This window comes from Danio rerio, chromosome 4, assembly GCF_049306965.1.
Source record: "Danio rerio strain Tuebingen ecotype United States chromosome 4, GRCz12tu, whole genome shotgun sequence".
NCBI lineage: Eukaryota > Metazoa > Chordata > Actinopteri > Cypriniformes > Danionidae > Danio > Danio rerio.
Genome location: NC_133179.1, coordinates 612,738 through 640,000, shown reverse-complemented (window position 1 = coordinate 640,000; position 27,263 = coordinate 612,738). Strand labels below are relative to the sequence as shown.

General features: G+C 37.1%; 1 protein-coding gene across 11 annotated transcripts in view; it reads right to left on the bottom strand.

Moving 5' to 3' along the window:
- Nucleotides 1–26,484, bottom strand: part of tmem181 (transmembrane protein 181) — a 28,353-nt gene extending 1,869 nt beyond the window's left edge. For 5 of the 11 annotated variants that reach the window (XR_012401593.1, XR_012401594.1, XR_012401595.1 and 2 more), the window contains exons 1-16: nt 26,200–26,455; nt 21,969–22,072; nt 19,984–20,045; nt 18,802–18,889; nt 16,757–16,881; nt 16,313–16,444; nt 16,019–16,099; nt 14,177–14,276; nt 12,696–12,826; nt 11,645–11,736; nt 9,836–9,893; nt 9,260–9,362; nt 7,897–7,948; nt 7,517–7,599; nt 3,029–3,118; nt 2,638–2,704 (exon numbers count right to left, since the gene is read on the bottom strand). Coding sequence is in view for 5 of the 11 variants with exons in the window: in XM_005168513.5 (XP_005168570.1) it covers nt 2,638–2,704; nt 3,029–3,118; nt 7,517–7,599; nt 7,897–7,948; nt 9,260–9,362; nt 9,836–9,893; nt 11,645–11,736; nt 12,696–12,826; nt 14,177–14,276; nt 16,019–16,099; nt 16,313–16,444; nt 16,757–16,881; nt 18,802–18,889; nt 19,984–20,045; nt 21,969–22,072; nt 26,200–26,339 (1,508 nt within the window). In the remaining 6 variants the exon portion in view is untranslated. Of the gene's footprint in view, nt 1–2,637; nt 2,705–3,028; nt 3,119–7,516; nt 7,600–7,896; nt 7,949–9,259; nt 9,363–9,835; nt 9,894–11,644; nt 11,737–12,695; nt 12,827–14,176; nt 14,277–16,018; nt 16,100–16,312; nt 16,445–16,756; nt 16,882–18,801; nt 18,890–19,983; nt 20,046–21,968; nt 22,073–24,223; nt 24,317–26,199 lie in introns of those variants that run through there. The other 6 variants (XR_012401596.1, XR_012401597.1, XR_012401598.1 and 3 more) reach the window with 2 other exon arrangements.
- Between the last annotated feature and the right edge of the window lie 779 nt (nt 26,485–27,263).

The window sequence follows — 27,263 nt, the reverse complement described above, 5'->3', positions numbered from 1 at the left end:
TGTAATGCAGTAATGTGCACCTTTAGTAAAGCTGCTTTGGAATTATTGTGAAAGGCGCTTTACAAATTAACTTTAAACGAATTGAATAGTTTTAATAACTAATTTCTTATAGCAAATAAGTGTTTAGCTTAAATAGTAATTTAAAGGATTTATTAGGTTGATTAGGCAGGTTAGGGTAATTAGGAAAGTCATGGGACAACAGTGGTTTATTCTGCAGACAATTGAAAATAATAATATTGACGATATAACAGATTTAAAGAAAACTAAACCTGCTTTTATTCCAGGCAAACTAAAAACTTTCAGAAGAAGAAAAAATACGATAGGAAATACTGTCCTTGCTCTGTTAAACATCACTTCAGAAATATATATACCAGGGTTTCTGCAGGTTTCACCAAGTCAAATTTAAGACTTTAAGACCTTATTGACACCATTATGAAGAAAACGTCAGACTTATACAGGGCTAAATGTTAAGGATTTTTTCTAATGGCATGGTTGCACCTATGGCAAAGATTTTACCTTGCCTCATTAATTGAGTCATTTCTTAACCACATATTTTCAATGCCAAAACAAGCAAAATCCAGCTAAAATATTTACAAAACTCTAATAAACTAAATTCATGCAAATAAAAGTTAAGAAGTAAGAAAGATTATTACACCATATTGATTAATAGAGTTAAACATTTAACTTGTTCGGCATGATTGGGTCTCTTCACATAGAGGGAAATTAAGGCCCGTTAAAATTATTTCATTATTTATTACCTCCAATGCAACATTTCAGTAAATTTAAGAGCTTTAGGACTCCACGGACACCCATATATGTGAGCAGTTCCAGCGTTATGGATGTGACATTTGCAGTAAAAACTCAAAACATAAATTCACATAAAAAGTATATGTCAACATTATATTGAAACTTTTGTTTATATTTTCCAGAACAGCTGACCACAGAGTTAAGGGACCAGAAAAATGTCAATCTGTAAACATTTTTTGCACTTTAAATGAGCAAAATAAACAGGCGTTATGGGTGAGACTAAAAAAGTCTGCAGGTTTACAGTATACATCATACTTTGTAGAAACTCTGTGAGTTAAACTGCACAACCCAAAAGAAAATATGATCATCAAAAGGAGAAGAGTCGGCTCTCTAATCAACAAAAATGACATTCATGAAGAAAAAGTGTCGTTATGGATGTGACATCTCTCTGTTATGGATGTGACGGATGTGAAATTATCACTTGTGTGACTGGTAATTTTGAATAGTTTGTAAGTTTGAAAACATTGACAGATGCATTTTTGAGTGTTTCTAAAGTACTGTAAAATACTTGCTTACAAAAAAAAACCCAGAAACGGTTTCCATATTTTGGTGAAAACTTAATGTTTTCTTGGCAAGGTTGACATTTGCATGGCACTGCTCATATATACATATCAGTGTTACCTCTAGTATTTTTTCCAGCTGTGGCGGCAGACCTTTTACACAAATCTACCAGCTACCTATGGTGTTATTTCAATGACAAATGGAGAAATGTCGTGAGCATAACAAGTCGAGATCGCATTTACGTGCAATATGGCTGTGCTTGCGTGCCGATTTCCTCTGCTTGTGCACAAAACCTCTTGCACACCCTCTCAATAATATACGCGGCTCAAGTTAGATGAGATCAAGATCAAGCACAGATCTTCTTGTGCGCTATTAAATAAACGCTGCTGAAATATCTATGAATAACGTCTATAAATAAAAAATCATATAATACAAATATAAAATATCTATAAATGAAGTATATTATGCACTCTGTGTTCATCCTAACTGAAAGCGTCGTCGTGTTTGCTGGCCTCACGCATCACGCACCTGTCAGTCAGCCAGCACATAACCTCAAAGGGTTAAACAGATAACGCACAGCACTATACGGTTACGGAAAAGTTTGCGCTGTTATAATTCACTTACCTTTTAATTTTTTTGTTGATAAGTTTTGGTGCGATTATAACCCGCTATTAAACAACAACAACGACTTAATGTTTTGAATGAGAAGCTGTAATGTAGCCGTGGCGGGATGTATTTTGGTGCAGTGCCTCGCCATATATAAGAATAAAACTTTCACAGGAGGGTGAATAAATTTGACTTCAACTGTATATAATCTGACTAGATAACTTGAATAACTCCATTTGATTCATTTAATTAATCTGCTTAACAAACATTTGTTTATGTTTATCTGGAAAGTGCAACTGTGTTCAGCTACAGAAATTACATTTACTCATATAGCAGACACTTTTGTCCAAAGCAGCTTACAAATCAAACAATCAAACATAAATAAATAACACGGCATGGTCTGCACTGTATTAAAAAATCTATATAATTTATATTTTTATTAAATGCTATAATTCCCTACATACAAATATTTTAAATGCAGTCACAGGCCTTAAAACAAAGCAAACAAGTAAGTTAGTTTCCTCTATTAATGTTTAACTCCCGAATGTGGTTCCTGAACGACTTTAATCCACTCAAATGTCCTAAATGTTTACTGAAGTAAACATTTAGGACACTGCAGATTCTGTGATTATTGCAGATGTGCATATTGTGATATCGGTGCTGAAATTATATATTGTGCAGGTGTACACACACACACACACACACACACACACACACACATACCCATAAATCACTTCATCATCAGAGTCATTGAGCATGGAGAACGCAGGATTGTCCTTCAGCTGTGAATCTGGAAAAAAGTAATAAATAAAAAAACATATAAGAGGCGCTGGAGCACTCAACACTCATAAGGGTCCATTTTTTGTAAATGATTCCCATCATTTCTTGAAAATTAAGATTGACATCAGTGATTTAAAAAATGCAAACCCTGTAATGTTGCACTGAATATGTAAATGAATGTCTGAAAGGGGCGGGGCTGATGATGTCATCAACGAAAAATCAAAGCTGCTTATTTTATATTTAGAAAAGTTATTCAATTAAACTCTCAGCAATGCATACGAGTGGTCATAAACCCAAAGTGTTTAGAGCTCCAGGAGTGCGCAGATCCACTCACCGTAAAGAGCGTTTTTGGAGGGCGAGTAAACGAACGCTAGTGTGTAGAGATAGAAGTTCAGCAGACCGTAGAAGGAGAGAAACTCGGCTGGTGGAGGACAACATTCAGGAAAACAAACTACGGCTGAAAACAACACAACACATCATGCTTTCAGTTTGGCAGGAATACCTGTAATAATAATGAAATAATCAGGTCAACATTACTACCCTGCTTAAGTATTCTTACTTTACTAAACCTGACCTGAAGCTAAGCTGAATACTTGTGTCTTACAAAATAACCGGTCAAATATTATGTGCTGTCATCATGGCGAAGAAATCAGTCATTAAATCTATTATACTGAAAAATGTCAATAATAAATAATAATTATTATAAAGAAATAATAATACTACATAGTAAATGATCAAATAATTACTGGCAGGAGGGCAAACCATCGTCTGTGTTTATATATATATGGTCAATTCCATGAAAATGTCAACCTTATCATGAAAAAATAAACTTTTGACCAAAATAACAAAACCTATTTAAATTTGCTCATTACGGTCTATATTTTATTGTAATGATGTGCTCTTGTTGAATTTTTAAGGAAATTGGTTTATTTATCCATGAAATATGAGGATTGTGCCAATGGTAAATTTCATTATAATCCAACCACATTTCGTGCTTAAGAAAAAGGGATTAAAGACTCACATTTTCCATGCTTTATGTTAACAGTAATCATTCTCCAGAAGGATTGGAGTCTGTAGTATAAATAATTACCCTTACTTTTTCATAACATTACTGCCCTTTTGATTTATGAGCTACATATTTAAGACATCACGCAGCTTCGGTCACGTGTCACGTCCGTAACGATTTAATGAAAAAGTTTATATTGTGGAATAAATATTATAACAAATAAAATGAAACTTTGTATACAAAGCCAAAATATGTCCATACTAATTATGATCGCCAACTCATCTCAGGTCTTTGCTTTAAACAACTACAATTTTGCGTTACGGACGTGACCATTTTTGAACTCCTTATTAATATAAGCCAATGACTAGCGCATATTTGTTCATTATGATGCTGCATTACAATTACTGACTTACATTACATAACATCCATATGTTATATCAAGAACTGAACATTTCAGTTAGCTATAAACCATTTTAGTAACATTTCAAAAATAAATGTTTAATAAAGAGAACAACATTTTACATGCCATAATCTTGGCGCATAATCTTGGTGTTTTGGCGATGCAGCACCTTGTGTTGAAGCACTTCTTGTTTCTTTTGTAGATAGGGTAAATGACCGTCAAATAATAGATCAAATAGTTAAGATACAATTTATGCCAAACTAGGAATGCTGATTTCGATTCATGTTGCCAATCAACAACCGCTCGTTAAGCGATATTAACCGTTAACAGATTAATATCAAAATATTATTTAATAAAAAAAAAAAATGACGTGCCTATTTTGTCTGACACATTAAATATTGCATTTTAAAATACTGATTTAAGTTATTTTAACATGCAAACAGCATACAGAAGGAGCATCTTCACGCACCTGCAGTGTTCTTTAGCAGCACAGAATAACTGAATAAACTAACAAAAATAATAAAATAAATCCTGCTCTAAACCTTTTTACTTAAATGACAAATTAAGATTACAAAACCAAAACATTGACTGAATGCTTTTTAAGAATCGGCATAGGCTGTTTGTCCAATCGTGTTTTTTTTTCTTCCGTCAATTAAAAAATATTAGGCTAGCTCAAATAGATTGCTTTACGGAAAAAATACATTCAATTAATGCTCCGCTGTTATAATATTACAAAACCTGTCAACATTTTTAATAGAAGTCATTTTAAAGATTATGTCTTAATTGTGATTTATTAGCCTATTTCCTCTGTCTTACTTGCGGTTCATGTGCGCGCGCGCGCTGAGTATAGTGAAAGATAATGACAATGAACCATAAGGCTTTGAACCTATACTTTTTGTTAAATATAGGCTAAGGATATAACAATTTTGTTATTTACATGTGATACTGTTTTAATTTGCATACATGTTTTATAAGTTGTAAAATGAAAGCATCAGTTTGGTGCGAAGTTATCCTAAAATATTTGGCTTTGTTTGATTTGTAGATTAGGCTATGTAGGCTATTTAAAAATGTATATAAGAACTAATAATAACTGTTATTTTCCAAATGGAAAAAAAAATGGTTTGTTGGTTAGTCTGCACTAAATCATCAATATACCTAGTTGAGTTTATGACGCGGCTCCAGGCTGCACAGACGACCAGCATCAGCGCTGGTTCGTCAACTCCTGTGTCAACTCCTGTGTCAAACTGTGGCCAGAATATCCTTCTTTCATTTAGCTTCTTTGGCAAAATACATCTGTAAGCACGTGTTTGCACGTGTTACTGTTCTGCGAGTTAACAAATATGTGTTGCTCATAGAGGCCGATCACAACGAACGCGCTTTTTCATTCCAGAGACGTGAGGCGCTCCGCAATGCATTTTAAATTGTCAAGAAAAAAAGGAGCACGGTGCTCTTTGGTATGTCACTTTTGGTAACAACTGAATCAGCTGGTCTATTTTGCGCTAATGTTGCTGTCAATTTTGTCATAATTTAATTTTTAAAATAATATTATGAAATTCAAGATTTGTAAAGTCATACAACTTTGGATGACTTAAAAGAGCGACCACAAGTCTCTACTCCGTTATTAAAAAGTTCGCCGTATCTTGACAACACACTTTGTCACCTCAAAGGAAACCCCGCCTCTGCTTTCATTTGATTGAAGAATGAAAGACGCCACTGAGGTAACATGCTTTTCCTCTGGAGCTCACAAAGCGGGCAATGGCAAAACGGGAGGCGCGCATGCAGGGCGCAAAATCAATAACCTCCATGGATTTGGTCTTTTCCCATTGCTCAAAATGCGCACGCCGTGGGTCAGGCTGCAGGCACTTGCACAGGCCACAGCGGAGTTTTCATTTCATGCAGAGCATAAATATGTTTTTTATTTTATTAATTAAATAACTATTTATAAAGATAAATTATCATAGCGACACAATTAATTTTCCAAGCCCTTTATCCAAAATCTAAGCACTTTCAAAGCTGGAAAACAGACTATAGCCTACATTAAAATGAAAACATTTTCAAAGATTTCAAGCACCCGGCAAATGTGCTTGAGTGCTTATTAAAATTATTTTACAGGCGGCAAAATAAGAATAAAATCTTGATATTGATCTAAGCTTTAACTACATTATAGGAGCATTTAATTTGTTAGTAAATCGATAGCACCTGCAGCTGTAATGTCATTCAATATTTTACACAATCGGTTATAAACTATAGCCTAAAAATATAAACATTATAGTCATCCATCGTACATGCCTGCAATTAATGGCTATTTTTCAAAAACCTTTCATGATAAAGTTTTCTCTCTCATCCTGGTCCTCTGTTTAAATTTTTTCAACCTGTCCTGAAGTGACTGCCGACGAGAAAAAGAAAGCAAGCGCGAGTGGACAAATTAAGCTATTTATTCAATCGACTAACACATTAACTAGAATAAACTTAAATAAACTTTGTCAAATATAATATTGCCATAACTGTGACACAACTAGAATTTGAATATTCGCCACGTAGACACGGTCTTGCGCACTAACAGTCGGGCAATGATTCAATTCAAGTTTGTCTGGAAAGGAGCCCGATAAACATATATTATAGCTGATTATGTTTATTATCAATTCTATATTATTCAGAGAATAAAAGCACCATGTTAGCATGCACCACTGTTTCCGAATTGAGTTTTGAACATTCGAACGTGCGTTAACTTTTAACAACACACATGCCATAATACGAATTAAATATAACAAGGTGATATCTATTTAAGTTTGATTAATTGTGCAACCTTACCATTCAGATGTCTCAGAGGTTAAAGTTTATTGGTTTACACACCCAACAGATATCCACAAATAGGTCTTTTGTCAAGTTTTGAAAGCATTTATCGGATTTTCATAATGTGTCAACTGTCAATTTCAGAGCAGTCACGTCCGTAACGAAGACAAGTCACGTCCGTAACGATAGTTTTCCCTCATTAATGCAAAAATGAAAAACTAAATAAAATGAATTATAAATGTCCCATGCAGAGCCAACTCTTATCCTTTTGACTGTTATAAATATTTTTGGCTTCTGCATTTTTATTCACAGAATTTTAACCAAGTATGTCAACTCACAAAACTCATGTCTTTTTTTTGTCACGTCCGTAACGCATTCATTTTGCCGTCATTTTAAATATAAAACACCTGCATAGACTGATATTTTTTTGATGCCTAAACTCCATGGTTAAGGGGTAATAAAAATATAAACAGATATTTCAATATTCTGTTAACATATACATTCTCCGAGTATATACGTTTCATTTTTTTTCTGCAAATGTCACGTCCATAACGCTGGAATCAGCCATATATATTCCGAATGATCTCCTGTACGCAGAGACACTAGAGACTGTGGAAGGATATAGTTCTGGTAGTGAGTTGACAGTTCAGCTACGAAGTTGTCTTGTAGCGCCTTGGAGCCGAACCGCAGGTAGAGGATGATCACACTGAGGAGACAGGGGGAGGAAATAAGCACACACACCTGCTCAAAAACATTAGTGAGAAAGTGTGTGTGCGTGTTAGAGCGAGAGAGAGAGAGAGAGAGAGAGAGTGTGTGTGAATGTCTGTGAGAGAGTGTATAGTGTGTGTGTAAATTTGTCTGTGCATATATATACACATACATGTGTGTATAAATGTCAGCGTGTGTGTGTGTGTGTGAGTACTTTATATATGTTTAGTAAGTGTGAGTGTGTGAGCATGCATAGTGCTTGTGTGTGTGTGTGTGTGTGTGTGTGTGTGTTCACCTGATCACCAGCACCACCAGTGTCAGTGCCGTCAGGAACTTGAGCCTCAGATCTGAGAAATGAAATGAAGATTTCACACATCAAACAGCTGGTGAACGTACGTGTGTGTGTGTGTGTGTGTGTGTGTGTGTGTGTGTGTGTTCTGTGTCTGCAGTAATAGGCAGTCTGCATGTTTGGAAAAGACCATGTCATCTCTATCCTTGATTTGCAGATATTCCTTCATGTGTTTATGTGTTTACGTCTTTGTGTTGAGCTGATTTGAGTGTTTTAAAGGGCACCTGTGCTGAAAGTCCTCTTCTGTGCGCTGTTTGGACAGAGCTGTGTGTGGTATAGTGTGTCCACAGTCATGTTGGAGTGATATAAACACAGTAAGTCTCTTTTCTTTAATTTCCAGATGTTAAAATAGGATCCAAATCCCTCACATTTTGAGGCTGACCGCAACTTGATGTAGGAGTGGTTTCCCCGCCCACCGAATTGATTGACAGCTGCGTATTAACATGACTCCATAGTATCGCGTTTTATCATATCAACAAGACAAGACGTGCGCAAAGCAACCAGGAATGAAAGGTCTGTTCAATTCACTCGGATCATCAATCAACATCAAATGAGGACCAAGTATCAGAACAATTATAAAATTGTCAAAAGAAGCTTCAATCCCGGTTTGTGGACGTTAAATCAGGTTTATTCTGTACATTAACATAACAGATACCCACACAGCAGTGGAGATTAACCTGTATCCTGACACATCTGCGTGCACAAACAGTGCACAGCTAAACGCGCACGCTGTCTGTGTGTATGTGAACTTTAACAACATTGTGTGCGACTCATCGTTGCAACTCCACAACAAATACATTAAATAATCATTGGGAAAGTTCGTACGGTAGTATTTCTCTTGAACGTTACGCGAGATCTGCTTCCATCATGTCTTTCTATTATCTGAGGCAGCGGAGATTGAGGCACACTGTCAGGCACGTGGGAATAGTGGGCGGGGAGGACTAGCATTAAAGGCGCAGTACACAAAAATAGCTTCAAGATGCTCAGAGCTAAAAATCAGACATTTCTAAAAGGTATAATCAATAATCTGATGGGTGTTTAGAGCTGAAACTTTACAGACACATTCTGGAGACACAAAAGACTTCTATTAAATCTGGAAAAAGGGCTAACCTAGGTGCCCTGTAATATTGTCCTGTAAAGATATTCAGTGGCTGTTTATCTGCACTGCTTGTACTGTGAAACATCACGGGCTCTTTTGGATTATTTGGATGTTTTGTTGCTTTAATTAGTTTTAGTCATTCCAAGTAAAATAATCAAATGTGTGTGTGTGTGTGTGTGTGTGTGTGTGCGCTCCAGCTGTGTGTACTACCTGAATATGGCATATTCTTCAGCTCTGAGCAGGCGCGGACCACCAGAAACACCAGATACAGCACATACACACACACCACCAGCAGGAAGAAGATCTTCATGCCCTACACACACACACACACACACACACACACACACACACACACACACACACACACACACACACACACACACACACACACACACACACACACACACACACACACACACACACACACACACACACACACACACACACACACACACACACACACACACACACACACACACACACACACACAGGGGTAAACTACTACTAGCAGATTTTAGGGAACACAGATGATGTTTCTTCATTATAATCAGGCTGATGTCTATAACACAAAGTGACTTCAGCTTTATTTTGATGTATTTTATTTGAAGATCGTCTGAAACAGGCTGCAAATATAATGCAAAATACACGTTTTATTTTATTTTCCACCACAGCAGAAGCAGTTTTCATAACATCTGACAGAAACCGCAACTCATAATCCAGTGTGGATGTTTTTAAACTGCACTAGCTGTAATAAAAAACTATTTTATTAGTTATTGAGAAACCGACCTGGAAGTTCTGGATGTCCACTTTATACTGATATGTAGGATCCTGCAGCTCATTCACCCTAAACAAAAACAAATCAAATCAAGTACATGACAGAAACACACACACACACACCTCTTACAGTACAGTACAGTATATCTTTATGTACTGCCATGATTTCTGAATGCTCATGTGAGACTGCAGTTAGGCCTTTCACAATAATCACACAGCACCAGGACATGAGCTCAGTCTTTTTTGGTGATGCAGTACATATCGCCCATCATCAAGACCAATCTAGCAACATTTCAGCTGATTGCGCAACATGCACTGTGATGATATGAGGCATAAAGCGGTCCTAAAACGACAATAATAACGTTCATCGCAATATACTGTACACCAAAAAATGTATATTGTGACAGGCCTAACGGTAGATGCTGAACATACAGCTTTAAATCACTGTATTAATTCACATTTTACCTACAGTCAATAAGAACACAGTCGTTTCACATTGCAATGACATTGTACAATCTGGACTTTAGTTTTTATTAATTTAAAATGTAATTAAATCAATATATTAATTCAAATTGTACCTACAGTCAATAAGAACACAGTCATTTCACATTGCAGTAACATTTGACAGTTGTAACTCTGTTTTAATGAAATAAACACAGCCTTTGTGAGCAGAATAAGCTTTTCTGTAAAACATTAAAGGGTCACGAAACACCAGAACACATGTGTTGAGCTGTTGACAGTGGTATATGTGTCCCACACTGCTAAAAACACTATTAGGACACCTATATTTCACTAAAAAGTGTAAATTGGTTGTTTTTGCGTTATTTCAAGCAAATTCGTACTTCCGGTTTGAAACAAATTGTTGAAGCTGCGTCACGGTCATGACATAATAGCGTGTATTCCAGCGTGCAGACTGGACGTCTGTGCCAGAGTGAGTCTTATTACGTCTTACAGTGTGCTGCATTAATGCATGAGTAAGGCTTGGTTCAAACCAATCAGCGCGCTCTATTGTGTAACTTCATTAATATTCATTACTGTCACAGTGTTTAGACGCCAGAGACGCCACGTTGTTCCGGATTCGCTGTTCGTCTCCTCTTCATAAAGACGCGGCTCTAGTTGCTGGTGATTGTCCTGTCTCTACAGATTTGGTAAGTGAGCGACCAGTGCTCTTTGTTTATTCAGTTTGTTCGTATCGAACTAACTATTGCACCGAGTGTAAACATGTTAGCACCACAACCAAACTTTAACCTTGTGTAGGATTTTCACCGCATTTTGTGACCGGAATAACACACGCGGCTTTCTGACGCTACCTGCCGAGTGCATCTAAGTTTCCGGGAAATGCAGAGGTGTTTTTTTTCTCTCATTCACCGTGCGGTATCAAAGATTGCATGAAAATACACGCTTAGAGCAGCTCCTCAAATCAAATATGTCATTTGTCACGAAGGGCATGACTGAATTCCCTGAATGAAAGAGCCAAACTGCTGTTAAAGTCCACCATTTAATAATTTGGCAAATAATTCCACTACAGATGTCCATGTAAACACAGTCACAGAGTGTGTGTGTGTGTTGACCCTGAAACTCAGCGCGCCCAAATAGACACTCCCACACCATGCCTCTTTTCTTTCTCCGACACTCCCCCTAAACAGAGCTGGACACGCCCACTTTTCTGACTTTTTCCAAAGTAGAGGTGTGAAAACACCCTGCTGAAACAAGCGGGTTTCATGGCCCTTTAAGGACTCCTGCTGATCCTAAACGCATGTGATAAAATAACAGCAAAATACTGAAATATTTACAAGCAAGATTAAACTGAGAGAGTCTTACGTCTGCCAGATTCCCAGCGTTACGGCTGATAACCACAGCAGGCCCACCATCAGCAGCTTGGGCAGGTAAAAAGTCAGAAACCGCCTCTCACCCTGCGGAGATCAAGACAAACATGCTGTCATAGTTCTAGACATAGTAAATCTTTACAGATTTACTATGTCGTTTGTTGTCATATGCATGTTGTCAAGGTGTAGGATTGACCTAGTGGTTAAATAAGGTATTGCAGTCTAAATTCAAAACAGGAGATTTGTGTGTGTGTGTGTGTGTGTGTGTGTGTGTGTGTGTTTGTGTGTTTTAGATTATTTTGCGCACTCATGCTTTCATTTCTGTTTTTATATCTGTCTGTTTGTCTGATTCAGCGCACGCACACATGCACACTGATCCTTTTATTCGTCAAGAATGCATTCTATTGGTCAAAAGAGACCGTAAACATGTTTGTGTTGTTATAAAAATTAAACAATAATAATTTATAATAATTAAAATAAACAATATTTCATTTTCATACTTTCACGTTTGAAATTAACACAATGTTTAAAAAAACAGGCATCAGCTTTTTTCACAATCAATATATTTGTTCTCAGACGTGACACAAACGCAGGTTGCCAGATTGACGACCCCTACAGGAGAGAGCATGCCTGACGCTCATGTTTACCTTTGTTATATTTATATTATTTGCTAATTAAAAACCACCTCATGTGTATTTTCATAACTCTGAATCTGCAGAATCTTCCAGAGGTCACATTATTAGCTGCGTCCACAAACACAGAGCCTTCACAACTGAAATTAAATACTTTTTTTTTTCACCATCTGGCAACTCGGAGTGCTGAAAATCGGAGTGTGTTTAAGCAGTTAACCAATGTTGACAGGTATGCTTCAGCATAGTTTTTCAGATAAACTAATTTCATCACTTAGCATGATTCCTGCAAACATATGATGGTACTTTTATGATTTAGAAGAGCCTAAACATAAATACAGCACCTTTAATGTAAACACATTACAGATGTTTTGCAGGACACATTAATAACATTAGTGTGAAGTGAAGGATCTGCACCTGAACTCTGATACCGTGGTAAACACACAGCCAGAACAGCAGCAGCGCGCACAGAAACACAGCCTGGAGAAATGCATCCAGAGTTCCTGGAAACCAGCTGTTGACCAGGAACGACAGCGGGAAGAACGGGTCTGCAGCACACACAACATCACACACATTAATCTACAACTCTTTAAGGATTTCTGATTGATTTGTGTACGGGGAAATGACTAGAAATAACAAAGGGCAGTACAAATATTAAACGACCTGCTCTACAAACCAATGTGTTCACGACTACCCATAGAAATTAAAATGTTAGTCTCCTATGGAATGTAATGTCCTACAATGCGAATGCTCTATAACCAGCAGCAGCAATGCAAAATTTAATAGAGCAATTAATATCTGTATTTAAACGTGCATTTTCTGTGTGCAAAGTTTGGTGTGAAATAAAACTTTTAAATTAAATTAAATCTCTTATAGTACATTTGCAGTTTTCAACCATAGTTTTTAACATGTAAATTACATGCTAATTTAACACTGTTTAAAAATATTAATATATTTATTTTAACATTTATTTAAAGATTTACAACAACATTGACATTCAATTCGCCGGAAGTGCTTAACCCAGGTTACTGGCAAATTAAAAGCCCTATTAGCATGCTCAGGCATATACCCCATTGTCAATTGATTAGTAATTTAAGTCTTTTGTGAAGGTTAAAATTAACAAAAAATAAATAAATACATTCAAGATACATTCTCCAAAAACTCCCACAGAGAATTGCAGATATGCCAGAAATCATCAGATTCAAAAATGTTAATGATTTTAATAATACTAAAATGTAATTAAAATGTATTACCCAAAGCTGAAGTTAGAATTGTGCCTCTACATTGTAAAATAAGTCTGTTGTAGCGAGCGAATCTGCATTTATTTGCTCAAAAGTACAGTGAACATATTGAAATATTTTTAGAAATGGAAATAACTCAATTCTATGTGAATATATAGCAAAGTGTGATTTATATCAGTGAGGAAAAGCTGAATTTTCAGCATCATTACTGCAGTCTTCAGTCACACAATCACTCAGAAATCATTAGAATATGATTTGTATATCGAGAAACGCGTAAGATTATTATTGATGCTGAAAACTGTTGTGCTGCTTTATATTAGTGTGGAAATGCAGATAACATGGTTGTTCTTTTATGGAAATTATATGACAATTATTAAATGAGGATTAAACAGAGAGCTCATGTAATTATTGAATATTGCTCCCATACTTTAAATATGAAAATTCTCCTTCTTTAAAATCATTAACTAACATGAACAAATACTGCAGTAAATGTATTGTTCATGTTAGTAAATACATTAACAATAACTAATCCAACCTTATTGTGAAGTGTCACCAGATAAATGTCCATTAAATTTTAAACACTGACTAGGGTTAATAGTGTTGTTTTTTAATGTGATGTATGTGGATAATACAGAAAGTCAAATAAACATGTCTGACCATTGTAGAGCAGCAGCAGCGGCAAGAGGATGGACATCCACTTCTGCTCGATTCCCCAATCCCTCATGGAGAACTTCCTCAGAGAGTGCGCAAACATACACTGCGCACACGCACAGACACACAAACACACACACAATGGTCATGATTCCATTCATCTATTTTTATGCAGTTATTTTGCACTATTGCATGATAAATGGAAATGCCTAACAGGGCTCGAAATTAACCTTTTTGCTTGGTAGCACCGGTGCTCCTAACTTTACAAATGTAGGCGCATCAGCCAAAATTTAGTCGCACCCACCAATTATAAGCACAGTTACTACAAGTTTTATACAGATTTGTTGCATTTGAAATCAACAGTAATCAAACTAACAAGCAAAATATATATATATATGCAAGCGTGAGGAAAATATGTCTCAACAAAATCCCGCTATCACAAGAAAATAGATTTTATAACATAACTGAGTGACCAAAGCACGGAGCGCTCACCGGCCCTGCACACACTGCTGGACATGAATGAATGTGTTAACGGTATAACTGTGCTGCTCTCACGGGTGCTGTCTGATATTGCACTGATGCTTTTGACATATACTGTACCTTATTATATGCACACGTCATGTTAATAGCAATACCGGTCTCTTATGAGTAGCGATATTAGTTTACTCAGTGTAAGCCTGTTTGCGATGGTGTAGGTGGTGTTTAATTTGACATATAGCTGCCACTTGCACGGCGGACAGCATCTGGCGATTATATGAAGGATTAAACTGAAGCTCTCGTGGTAGATGTGGCACACAGTTACCTGAAAACTCCATCCCACAGACTTTTCATAGCGGACTTGAAGCCAATGAAGTCTTTTATCCACTCTTGGAAGAGTGTAGATGGTGGATTAACATTCAGCACATGATCACTAGTAAGATGTGTCATTATCTGTAACTTTAGATGGTTTCTAAAACTAAATCTGTCAGTGTTCTCTTCATTCTCATCTTCAGTGCTTTACAGTTTTTCATGGCAGTAGCTCTCTCTGTCGTCCCAAGGCAGAAGGCGCTGACTGAGTGATTGACAGCTGATATTTCAGTGCTAGAGCAGTGGTGGACCAATAAGAAGAGCATGAAGGCGGGGCAAGCATTACGGACTTGGCTTTGTTTACTGCAGCAAGTTGACATGACAACTGTTTTAAACCATTCCTGAGCGCTGCGTTTCACGTTTCAAGTGCAGAGATGCATTCTGCGTGAATGTCTCCCGAATCTGCGCATGTGCTGAACATTTTGCAGGAAAAACTGGTCGCACACAACACTTTTTTACACTCGCACACATGCTCCCAAATATATTTTGAGGTTGCATAGATTAAAATTTCAGGTGCATATGCGACCACAATGGTCACAATTTTGAGCCCTGCCTAATGAAAATGCCAAAATAAGCATAGATTCTGAAAATACACATTAAGGTATGCATGCAACGGAGTAGGAGAAATGCTTAATTCTATAAGAGAAAATGCACAAACTCAGATGTGAACCCTTATAAACTCCAGCATGCACTTCATCAGTGTGTGTGCTGTGATATAAATGTGTGTGTGAGGGTCTTTGCGTCATTATTGTTGGTCTGCAGCTCTCCAGGTGCAAAGATGCTTAATGCCAGAATGCCTCCTAATTCCGCGCATGTGGTGAACATTCTGCTGTGAAAACTGCTCGCATGACAACAATTTTAAACACTCGCACACATGCTCCCAAATATATTTTGAAGTCGGATAAATAAAATGTCGGGCGCATATGTGACCAAAACCGTCACAATTTCGAGCCCTGTGAAGTGTGTGTGTGTGTGTGTGTGTGTGTGTGTAGAGTTACTCACAGTGACTATAAAGGTCATCACCACAAACACAAAGCGGAACCAGATCTCCATCTGAGAGAAGGTGTCCTGGTACATCTTAAACTGCTCCAAAAACACACACACACAGACACAAACAGATGAAGATTAATCATTATAATAAGCCGGTGATAGTGTAGATTTAGTAAAACAGAGCTGAGCTGCGTGCTGCTCTTCTACATGGATGTTTCTGCTCATGCTTTTGCTCTTCTGAGTTTTAATCAGGCAAATATGACTCGGTTGTGTTTGTGAAATGAGCTCTTTACGCTCCAGACTCACCACAAAAGTCACATTCTTGATGTTGTCCTTGAGGTCGTCCTGCAGATTCCTGAAGCTGACGTTGATCTTGTACTGAGTGTAGTTCAGATAACCCAGATGCAGGACGATGATCTCATCACACGCCTGCTGATGCTGCACACACACACACACACACACACACACACACACACACACACACACACACACACACACACACACACACACACACACACACACATTTATGAAGACCTTAAAGAATACACACATGCACTTAACCTAAACACCTGAAAGAACACACACCAAACATACACAAATAATCACTCAAACATACATATAAAGACCTGAAAGAACACACATATGCACACACAATCACTCATACACATACTCAAGAAGACCTGAAAAAACACACGTGCACACACAAGCACACCCTCTTGGAAGTGTTCACACAGACAGACAGACACTCACAGCGGAGCAGTGCAGGCTTCTGTTCCTGTTGTGCACGTTGTCACTGATGCGCATCACACTGGTGTCCTGCACCACACCCTGCAGCTCCACATTCATCCCGAACTCCCGCCAGCTCAGATCTACAACTGAACACACACACATTAATGACACACACACACACACCTGCAAGATCTGATCTACTAGAACAAAGACAGAATTGCCAGAGTTCAGAGAAATGACATCAAAAATGCAGACTCACAATACAAAGGAAACAAATGATGACAAACACTCCACATGAACACACACTTTCACAGCACTCAAACACACACACGCACGCACACACAAACACATGCAGACACACTACTCAAACACACTCCACAAAATCAGACAAACCCACACAAACACTTTCACAACAAAACACACACACAACAAAAACACTCGAACACACACACACACACACACACACACTCAACAAAATCACACGGAAACATTCCCATTTCTCAAAATTCAGAAAACACAAGCCAAAAACTCAGAATTCAGAATGCATCATGTATCAACGCAGCGTACGCACAAAAACTTTGCGTACACTAGATTTCCCGCTCACGTTTGGATTTACTAACGATGAAATGAACGTGAGAGTGTGCGCTGGTTCACGCCAGCTTCATGCCTGGTGTACGTGCATTTCTTGTGTGTTTGTTTTATTTCCATTGGAACTCCTAGAGGCAATCATGTTAAACTGCACACTACAAAGTATGGCACCAACACATGTGAAAAACATTGCTGTTCATTTATAATTGATAAATGGCTTAATTGACACAATATATATATTTTTATTTTACCATTTATGTGATTTAGAACATATAAAAGCATTTGCAGATGTATACAACCCTTAGTGTATGGCAATGGAAGTGTTGGCCTTACTAGAGGACTCTGTCAATGGGCGAATCCGAAGGCTCCAAGGTGGCAGGGTGCGTGATGGGTGATGTATTTATTATATGTATTATTATTTTTATTTTTTATTTTTTATTGAGCGTAATTAATTAACTGCATGTCAGGAGACCGCGGTTATCCTTTAAAGACGTGAAAGTTACCCCCCTCAACAACCCACAAACTGACCAAGAGCGCAGATACAATAGCCCCTTTCACACAGTGATACCGGTAAATATCTGGAAAATATATATAAAATGTCTTTTATAATTGTTCTGACACGCAGCTGTGCTGATGCAGTAAAGCTGAAGTGAATGGCTGTACTTCATTACACACGTGCTCTGTTTTGAAACATGTTAAACATGTGAAACTCACTCTTGATCACATTTGATCATGATTGATGATCCGAGCGAACTGAACAGAGCTTTTATTCCCGGTTGCTTTGCGCACGTCTGGTCTTGTTGACATGATTATCCACGTGACTACCGGGACATGCTACGCCAAGCTGTCAATCAATTCAGGGCGGGGGGGCCGCACTCCTATGTCAAGTTGCGGTCGCTCTGAGATCCGCTCCAATTGGTCCACAGTTTTTATGTTGTTAAATTAAAAAAAAAAAGGACTGTGTGTGTTTTTCACCCCAATATGACGGTCTATACACTTTATACACACACATGTCTGTCCAAACAGCTTGAAAAGTAGATTTTTCACCAGAGGTGCCTTTAAATCATTTCATAATCAAGTATTTGTGAGGTAATTTTGATTTAACATCAACACTTAATTGCTCCATATTGGAATACAATACAAATCACATAACAGCAACGCTCTCCCACATTTTAGCTATTAAAACTGCCCTTATTTCCATTTTTTGGTGCAAGATTGCAAAAGGATAATCTGCCTAGAAATGTACAGTTTCTCACCATCATACTGAGACTACAGTTCAGAACCGCTGTAGTTAAAACCCCATTCTTACAGTAGATAAATGAGAAACGTAAACCCAGTGATAAAATATGTATGCAACTTGTCATAATTCATCTTCATGCCCTATTGCTGCACATAAGAGATGAAAGCTGGATGATGCTACAGTTAGATGTGTTGATGACATCATGAAGCAGTTTGCTGTGTGTTTAGAGTGAACTCACTGTTGTTCTGAAGCTCAATGATGCACGTGAGCCACAGCTGCTGGTTATAGTTGGACAGCGGCGGAGATGAGAAGGCAAACGGGCCGATCTGAAGACAGAACACAAACAAACATCAGATTTACACCAGCAGTTCAAGATCTCCAGTGCTTGTGAGTCTGTACTGCTCTCTTTTGCTTAATGGCAGAAGGAATCCCACTGGTTCAGTCTTGGGCCCACTTTTACTTGCGCTGTATGTAAATGACTTGCCAAATATTTGTCTCAATTCTAATATCGAGATGTATGCTGTTGACAATTGTTCTTGTACATGCTAATAGTGTGGCTATTTAACTCATCACCTTCAACACTGAGTTTAAAACTCTTTTCACATGAGCAGATTCAACTTTTAGTATTAATTATTATAATAGTATTATTATTTTAAGTTAACTACACTCATGTCATTTGATAAAGTGGACTGTTGGGTTTTACAGTGTAGTGATTGTAAAGGAAATACACTGTAAGGAGAGACTCTCTTTTAAATTAAGACATGATTCAAAAAAGTGCAACAAGTATTGGCAAAAATGGACTGAGTATGTCATTGAAAACAATTTGTGATCATGTGCTTCAAATGTATTATGACTTGATTTTGTAACATATATGTCAAACACTTTGTTCTTTGTTTTTTCTTCCTCTTCTTCTAAATATAAGTATAAATAAATATAAAGGAAAACTAAGAAAAAGAAAGTATATACACACACACACACACACACACACACACACACACTTCAAGTCAGAATTATTCGCCCTTCTGTGAATTTAGTCTTTCATATCTCTGAAGTGATGTCGAACAGAGTCAGGAGTTTTGTTTTTTTAGCTAAACCACAGTTATACAAAGACTTGCCTAATTACCCTGACACCCTAGTGAAGCCTTTAAATGTCACTATAAGCTGAATACTAGTGTCTTGAAGAATATCTAGTCAGATATTATGTGCTATCACCATGGCAAAGAGAAAAGACATCAGTTATTAACATTATTATAATTAGAAATGTGTTGGAAAAAATCTTCTCTCCATTAAACAGAAATTGGGGTAAAAATATACAGGAGGGTTAATAATTCTGACTTCAACTGTATGTGTGTATAGTACTATTTACTGTAATATCTAAGAGTGTATTTGAGGCTGCCGCTGACTCTGCAGAGGATCTCACCTTGGAGCCGTTGGGGCTGACGCTCAGCCCGTTGTAATGATTCTCACTTATGATCTTTGGTCCTGCAGGAGAGACGTTTATCAGTGAACAAAGAACAAACTCAGCTCCACGTCTCGCATAATAAAGCAGAGGTTTGTCAGTGTCAGTCCTGCATGAGCAGAACCAGCCTCCGTGTCTCCTGTTTTCCCCCATAATGCACTCTTGTAGAGTTACTGAAACACCGCTGGACACACAACTGAAGACATTCAGTGAGGTTTAATACACACTAGGGCTGTGCATATATATGCGGACAAAATAAAAAAGGTATCGTTTCACATAATGCTCTATTTTTATTTGGCCGTGTCTTAAAATACACTGTTTATGATAATACTTTTTCACACTATACTCCACATAGAAGCCAGAAACTAAGCTTTTTTTACACAGCAACTGATGATTAACAGTAATAATGACACATTGTCCCTCTTCCCAACAGGGAAAACCAGCAGCACTCAGGAATGCATGATTATCTGCGGTCGTGGCTTTACAATCAATAAATGTGATTATAATGAAAGTCAATGGAGCAAAAAACAGCACCAACATCACCAAAGGGGAGTCAGTCTGCCCAGAGTGTATTGTTGAGTTTTTTTTTTTTTTACATTTCCTAAAATATCCATCAAAATAAGATTTGTCACAAAAAAATGCTCCATTAGCTGAAACACTGAGAAAGCTGAGGCCAAATGAAGACTAGATCACCCCAGAGTGGATGAAAACAACCCCAACAGTACAACATTATCCGATAGTTTTCTTGAGGTTAAAGGTGCAGTGTGTACACTTCACACCCAGAGGATGAACTAGGTATTGCACAGGTTGCCAGATTGACATGAGTGTGCCTGACTATCGAGCCTAAATGCTGATTTAAGTCGTGTTCTGACTAAAAGCAACAGCAAGCCACAGAAGGAATATTTTCATATTAAAAGGAGTTTTTGTTCTAACCAAAACCTCAAATTTATATTGTAGAAACAGCTTCTATTTCTCACAGCTGAACAACAGAAACTGACAAGGATCAGCTCATGTGCTTTATTCAGTGATAATTGTTAATAATGCGAGTCTGAATGCCATTTTACATCACATTTATTGCCATCCCACTGACAGCAGCAGCAGATAGTTCAGCTCAGATCTGGAGAATACAATTGAACTTTAGAGCTGAGACTCAGTGCAAACCAACACATATCAGTGATTCAGCATCTACATTTAATCATGTTCAAGAGCTTTAATATGTCTTCATTAGATGATAAAGCTCAGCATTGTGCTGGAGTGCAGTGAGTGCACTATTCTGTGCTTCTGAATGTCTGTGTTTACATTTCTGTCCTGTTTCGTCTGCAGCAAACAGCCAAACTGCTCATCACAGCGCATCTCATCAGGTAGCATGTTGTTCAGACACGGGGTTACAATGTGACCTGCTCACCTCATGTTTACACTCATAATATTTATATTATTAATTAATAACCTCATGTGCAACTCTGAATCTGTATCTCATTTCAGAGTCTGCTACTGTCCACCAGAGGGCGCATTTCAGTCATGAAGGCACACTTCGAGAGTCTTTCAGACTGAGTGAATGAAATACGCTGTTTTCCACCATCTGGCAACCCGGGGTGCTGAAATATAGTGGGCTAAAATGGCAGTGGGTGGGTTAAATGACCAAAACAAAGACAGCCGCTCCGGCACGTAAAGCACATGTTCAAAGCAGAATATCTGACTTCAGCAGTGTTTTTCAGATAAACAAGAATGTTTCTAAATATCTGCACACATATTATAGTGCTTTTATGCTCCTTTAATAAAGCAAAAACAATAATAATTGACATGGGTCCCCCAAAAGTTGGCAGTCTCTACACAAGCTAAACATTTCGTGTTTTTCTTGTGGTGTGATTCTGGACTCTGAATTGTGATCTACTATAGAGCATCTTGACTGTTGCTAAGAAACAGAATCAGGTAAGTGGAGATCTCACCTGACAAACCGATGAGGGTGGAGAGGCCGAAGCAGAAGAAGAAGACCACAAACACCAGCACGAAGTGTCTCTTGGAGAGAGTGTAGAGACGCATCGGGGCCAATCTGTGTGTACACACACACACACACACACACACACACAATCAATAGCTGCTTTTTTTTATCCAGCATTCTTTAGATATCATCAAAAAAAAAATTCATAAAAGTTTACAACCACTTGAATGTGAGTAGAAGTTGTGTGTGTGCGTCCCTAAACTGTCCCTTTAAATACAACACATTTGTTTAACACACTGATTCATACCAATAAAAATACACCATCAACAATATTATTAAACAAACCAAAACAAAAAAAAATACATTTGATAGAAATGTTATAATTTATAATTGAGACAGGACAGGACAAAGACTGTATTTACGTTACACTGGGGTAAAAATGGCAGATATTTACAATATTTTCAAGTCACACACATTCACTGAGACTCAAACCCCTGCGCTGTGATCGTCTCCACATGTTATTATTGTGGTGCTTGTATGATTTCTGATAGATCTGAGAAACATGATTAGTTTTATGACAACATCACAAACATTTTTTTAAATATGACACTGATGTCATTTGCACAAAGTTCCCATTAATTAGCATAAACAACAAGCACCATATCAAAAATTAGGGATGCTCCGACAGAGGATTGGTATCGGCCGACCATCACATTTAATGACTCGATTGGTACTTGTCAATCTCATGAACCAATAACAGGGGGGAGACGCACGTGCGCTCCTGTATATTATATAGCCTACAGCAGCCACAACATGAGGAGGTAAATGATGTGTGGGGGCGTGCATCACAACAGCTAAAATATACACCCATGCAGTGCGACCTGTTTATACAGTGTATTGGCACGGCTCACAAGAGTGATGCTCTTTTTGCTGCAGATGCAGCCATTGTATTTACCATGTTTTGAGCTGCTGTGACGCAAGTGAAGCAATTGCCCCTAACCCAAACATTTGTTAAAATACCTGGAAATCATGGCGATGAAAGTGAATGAGCAGGAGAACAGATTGTGAGAGGCACAGTGATGCTCTAAGCATTACACATGTTAGGTTAAATGAATAGAGCAGTAAAGATATTGTGTGTGTAAATCTCTCCCTTTCTCTGAGAGATCTGCTGTCAATAGTTGGAGATGAGCTAAATATTTGAATGATCCTGCATGTATTTAAGGCTTTTTACATATAACTGCTGAAAGTTCTGTGTTTTTGACAATATTACAAGTTCACTAAAAGCTTGCTGGAAATATTAGATAAATAAAACTTAAAGATTATTTATTTTAACATGAATAGTTATTAATATAACTTCTTGTAATTTCCTTATTGTAATAAACAGTAGTTTATAGGTGTATTTCCTTTTAGTAAACATGAATGAATTTATGTGTGCATTTTAATTTCTTATGCATTAAATATGCGCTCCAAACTTGTTCTTGATTGAGACATGTTGAACTCGTCTTTCATCATTTGCAGTGTTTCCAAATTGCATTGTTTGTAAATTTTCTAACCAATTTTTATATCTGTGTTTTATTATTTTCTGTAAAGCCGCTTATGGCCATGACATGTTGACATTAAATGGTTAAAAGAGATGTATTTAAGGTATCATTATATGCAGCATCCCTAATTTATTTTCTTAAATAGGGAGAGTTCTCTACTTATATATCATATTTAGAGGAATAATGTGCATTAAATATGTATTTATGCATTATAAAGCTTGAAGCATTAGAATCGGTACTCGGTATCGGCCGATCACCATGACAAGGAATCGGTATCAGCTGCAAAAAACCTGATCTGAGCATCCCTAACAAATATATGACCAACTAAAATGCTCATTAAACTTGCCACTGCACATAATGAGGCTTAAAAAGCAATAGTTTTATTAAAAACAAGAAGATCGGAGTTCAAATTTTACAGTCAACAAGACACATGAAACGCACACGCACACACAGAACAAGATCACGCCCACATTATCCACCCACCGGACACAACAGCAAACACGAGACACACAGTGCGTCCTAAACACCAAAAAAACAAGCAACTCCAAACACACACAGTTATTTATTCAGCACTGTAAACATTGTGTGAAGCGGTGTAAAATCACTTCCGCTCACTCAAACATGTGTACGCTCAGAAACAGAGGCCGCAAAACCCGCCCCGAGCGCATACGAGAGTGTCTGTGTGTGTGTTTCACGAGTTAACCATCATCCGCACACTTACCGCTCCATCGCGTTGATTTTATCCCACCGGCGACGGAAATAAATCAGAGAATACTGTTCGCTGGCGGCGCATATCCGCACACATCAGCCCACTGACGTCACTCCTCTCAAACCACGTGACCTCCACCGCAGTGCGCATGTCAAGTGCGTTATTAGCTGTACTATCAATAAATAGATATAGATAATATTCTGATGACTTTTGGAAACAGGGTTCAGAGTCGATTTTAATTTATTCAACAAAAACAATGAACTTGAATGTATGATTCTTCTTTAAATCTTAAAACTGGCTGTAATACAGTCGAGAATGCTTTGAAATTGATCATTTTTCCTGGAAAGTTTGACATACACGAAGCAAAAGTAATGTCTATAACTCCCTCCTTTAATTTCTTTCTGTAAAGATAAAATTATATTTATTTTAAACTTCTTTGACCTCAATTATAAGAACTTAAAAAGGCTATTAAGCATCTATTATGATTTTAAAAATCTGTACAATTTAATATATCAAATATGATGGTTGACTCCTAAATAATTAATAGATATAGATGTGTTGCTGAAATTTAGCTCGTTTCAGCACCTCTTTATTGTAGCTGTGATTTTTATGTTTTTTTTATGCTTTTGACTTTATAACGATGTTTGACTCACTTTTATTTTCAGTTTTTATTTGTACATTTTTATCATTGCCATATATAATTATTTCCCTATTAATTATTGTATCTATACACTTATATGTACACGGTTTTGGGCTTAATAATAATAAATAAATAAAAACAAGGACTGTATCTGTTTAACAATTAATATTTTTCTGCGTTTGACTCGCTCATCTATAATAGAGAACAGTGGTTAGACTTCATAACCGGTGTATTGACTCACATTTACAGTAAATACACCTCTTTATTGTAGCTGTAATGTGCTTCCTCATGAATAAAACAATGCTGTAAACCTATTAAACACCAAAAGACTGTAACTATCCATTTAATAAATAATATTTTATGCTTTTGACTTGTGTTGTGTTTGACTGATATTTAAATTCCTGCGCACGCCATTTTAATTTGTTTGTTTGCACATGGAAACATAGACAATCTGAAGATTTAGTAAATAAATAATAAGTTAATAAATAAGTAAAATAAAAATTAATAAATAAGCATTATTTAATGTTTTGCATGTTTAATAAATATGTACCTGTTGAAGCTCTCGTTCCTGTACACCTTCAGACCAAGGACTGTCATTTCCTATGCGAGTAATTTTTGCTCTATCAATATGTATAATAAAAATAAATATATAACAAGGACTAAAACTATCCATTCAACAAATATATTATTTCTGCATTTAACTCACTGATATATAATAGAGAACAGTGGTCATAACCAGTAAATACACCTCTTTATTATAGCTCTTATGTGCTACATCATAATTAACAATATGATGGCCTAATAAACACCCAATACTCCAACTCTGTTTTAGAAAAAAATATTTTAATGTTTTACACCTCTTTATTGTAGCTGTAATGTGCTACATCATAAATAAAAACAGTCTAATATACACTAATTACTCGAACTATCCGTTTTAGAAAGAATATTTATACTTCTAACTTCATATCCACGGTGTTTGGCTCGCATTTAAACTCACGCGCACGCCATTTTAACTCGTCATTGTTTGTTAGTTTGCGCGTGAAAACAGATAAACGATCTAATATAGTGAATAAAAGCATTATTATTGGTTAGGTATGTTAAATAAATCTGTACATGTATATTCTCTCGTTCATGTACGCTGTCAGTTCATCCTTTAGGTCGGTACAGATTGTTTAAGGATATTTTTATCCGTTAGGCTTGATGACCGGTGTAACGTTACTGACTCACATTTAAATTCACGCGCGCGCCATTTTGACTCGTCATCGTTTGTTTGTTTGTTTGCGCGTGTATCAAACACACAATCTGATGATTTACTGAATAAAAGCATTATTGTGTGTGGTGTTTGTACCTGTAGAATCGCTCATTCCTGTACGGCGTCAGCTCCTCCTTCAGCTCATTGCAGGCTTCAGTGATGTTCCTGCAGAAGCGCTTCATTTCCCCGACCAGCGGGTTCTCCATGCTGCAGAACTCGGCCTCCACCCGCTCCATCTCCGCTGGAGGTAAATAAATGGCGTTTCACGGTTGTTTCTGGCGGCTCTGTTGACTGGAAATGCGGACGAAGCGCTTCAATGGTGCAGGTTCGAGGATCTGCTGAGCGCACGAGCACACAGGGGCGCGCAGGGGGCTGTCACGTGACCACAGGCGTTCAGGACCACGGACAGGGTGAAGTCTAGAAGAGATACAGCTGCGGATACTCGCATCAATAATGCAGCATCATATTTGTGATTCTGTACAACAATAATGAATATTTTGCGGATACTCCCATAGTTTTTGTGACTGTAAAACAATAATTAATATTTTTACATTACTGTGAGGGTTTGGGTAAGGGGTAAAGGTTATTAAAATACAATGTAATGTGTAATTTTAATATATATAGTGAATAATACTCAACAAAGTTACTGTTTTAAATTACTGTGAGGGTTTGGGTAAGGGGCAGATGATATTAAAATGCAATTTAATGGGTAATTTAATAAATATAGTAAATAAAACTCAACAAAATGACTGTTTAACATTACTGTGAGGGTTTGGATAGGGGTAGACGGTATTAAAAAACAATTTAATTTGTAATTTAATAAATACAGTGAATAATTCTTGGTATAATTACAGTTTTACATGACTGTGAGGGTTTGGGTAAGGGGCAGACGTTATTAAAATACAACTGAATGGGTAATTTAAAAAAATATAGTGATTAATACTCTGTATAAGTTCTGTTATACATTACCGTGAGGGTTTGTATAGGGGTAGACGTTATCAAAATACAATTTATTCTGTAATTTAATAAACATAGTGAATAATACTCTGTATAATTACTGTTTTACATTACTGTGAGGGTTTGGGTAAGGGGTAGACGTTATTAAAATACAACTGAATGGGTAATTTGATGAATATAGCGAATAATACTCAGTATAATTA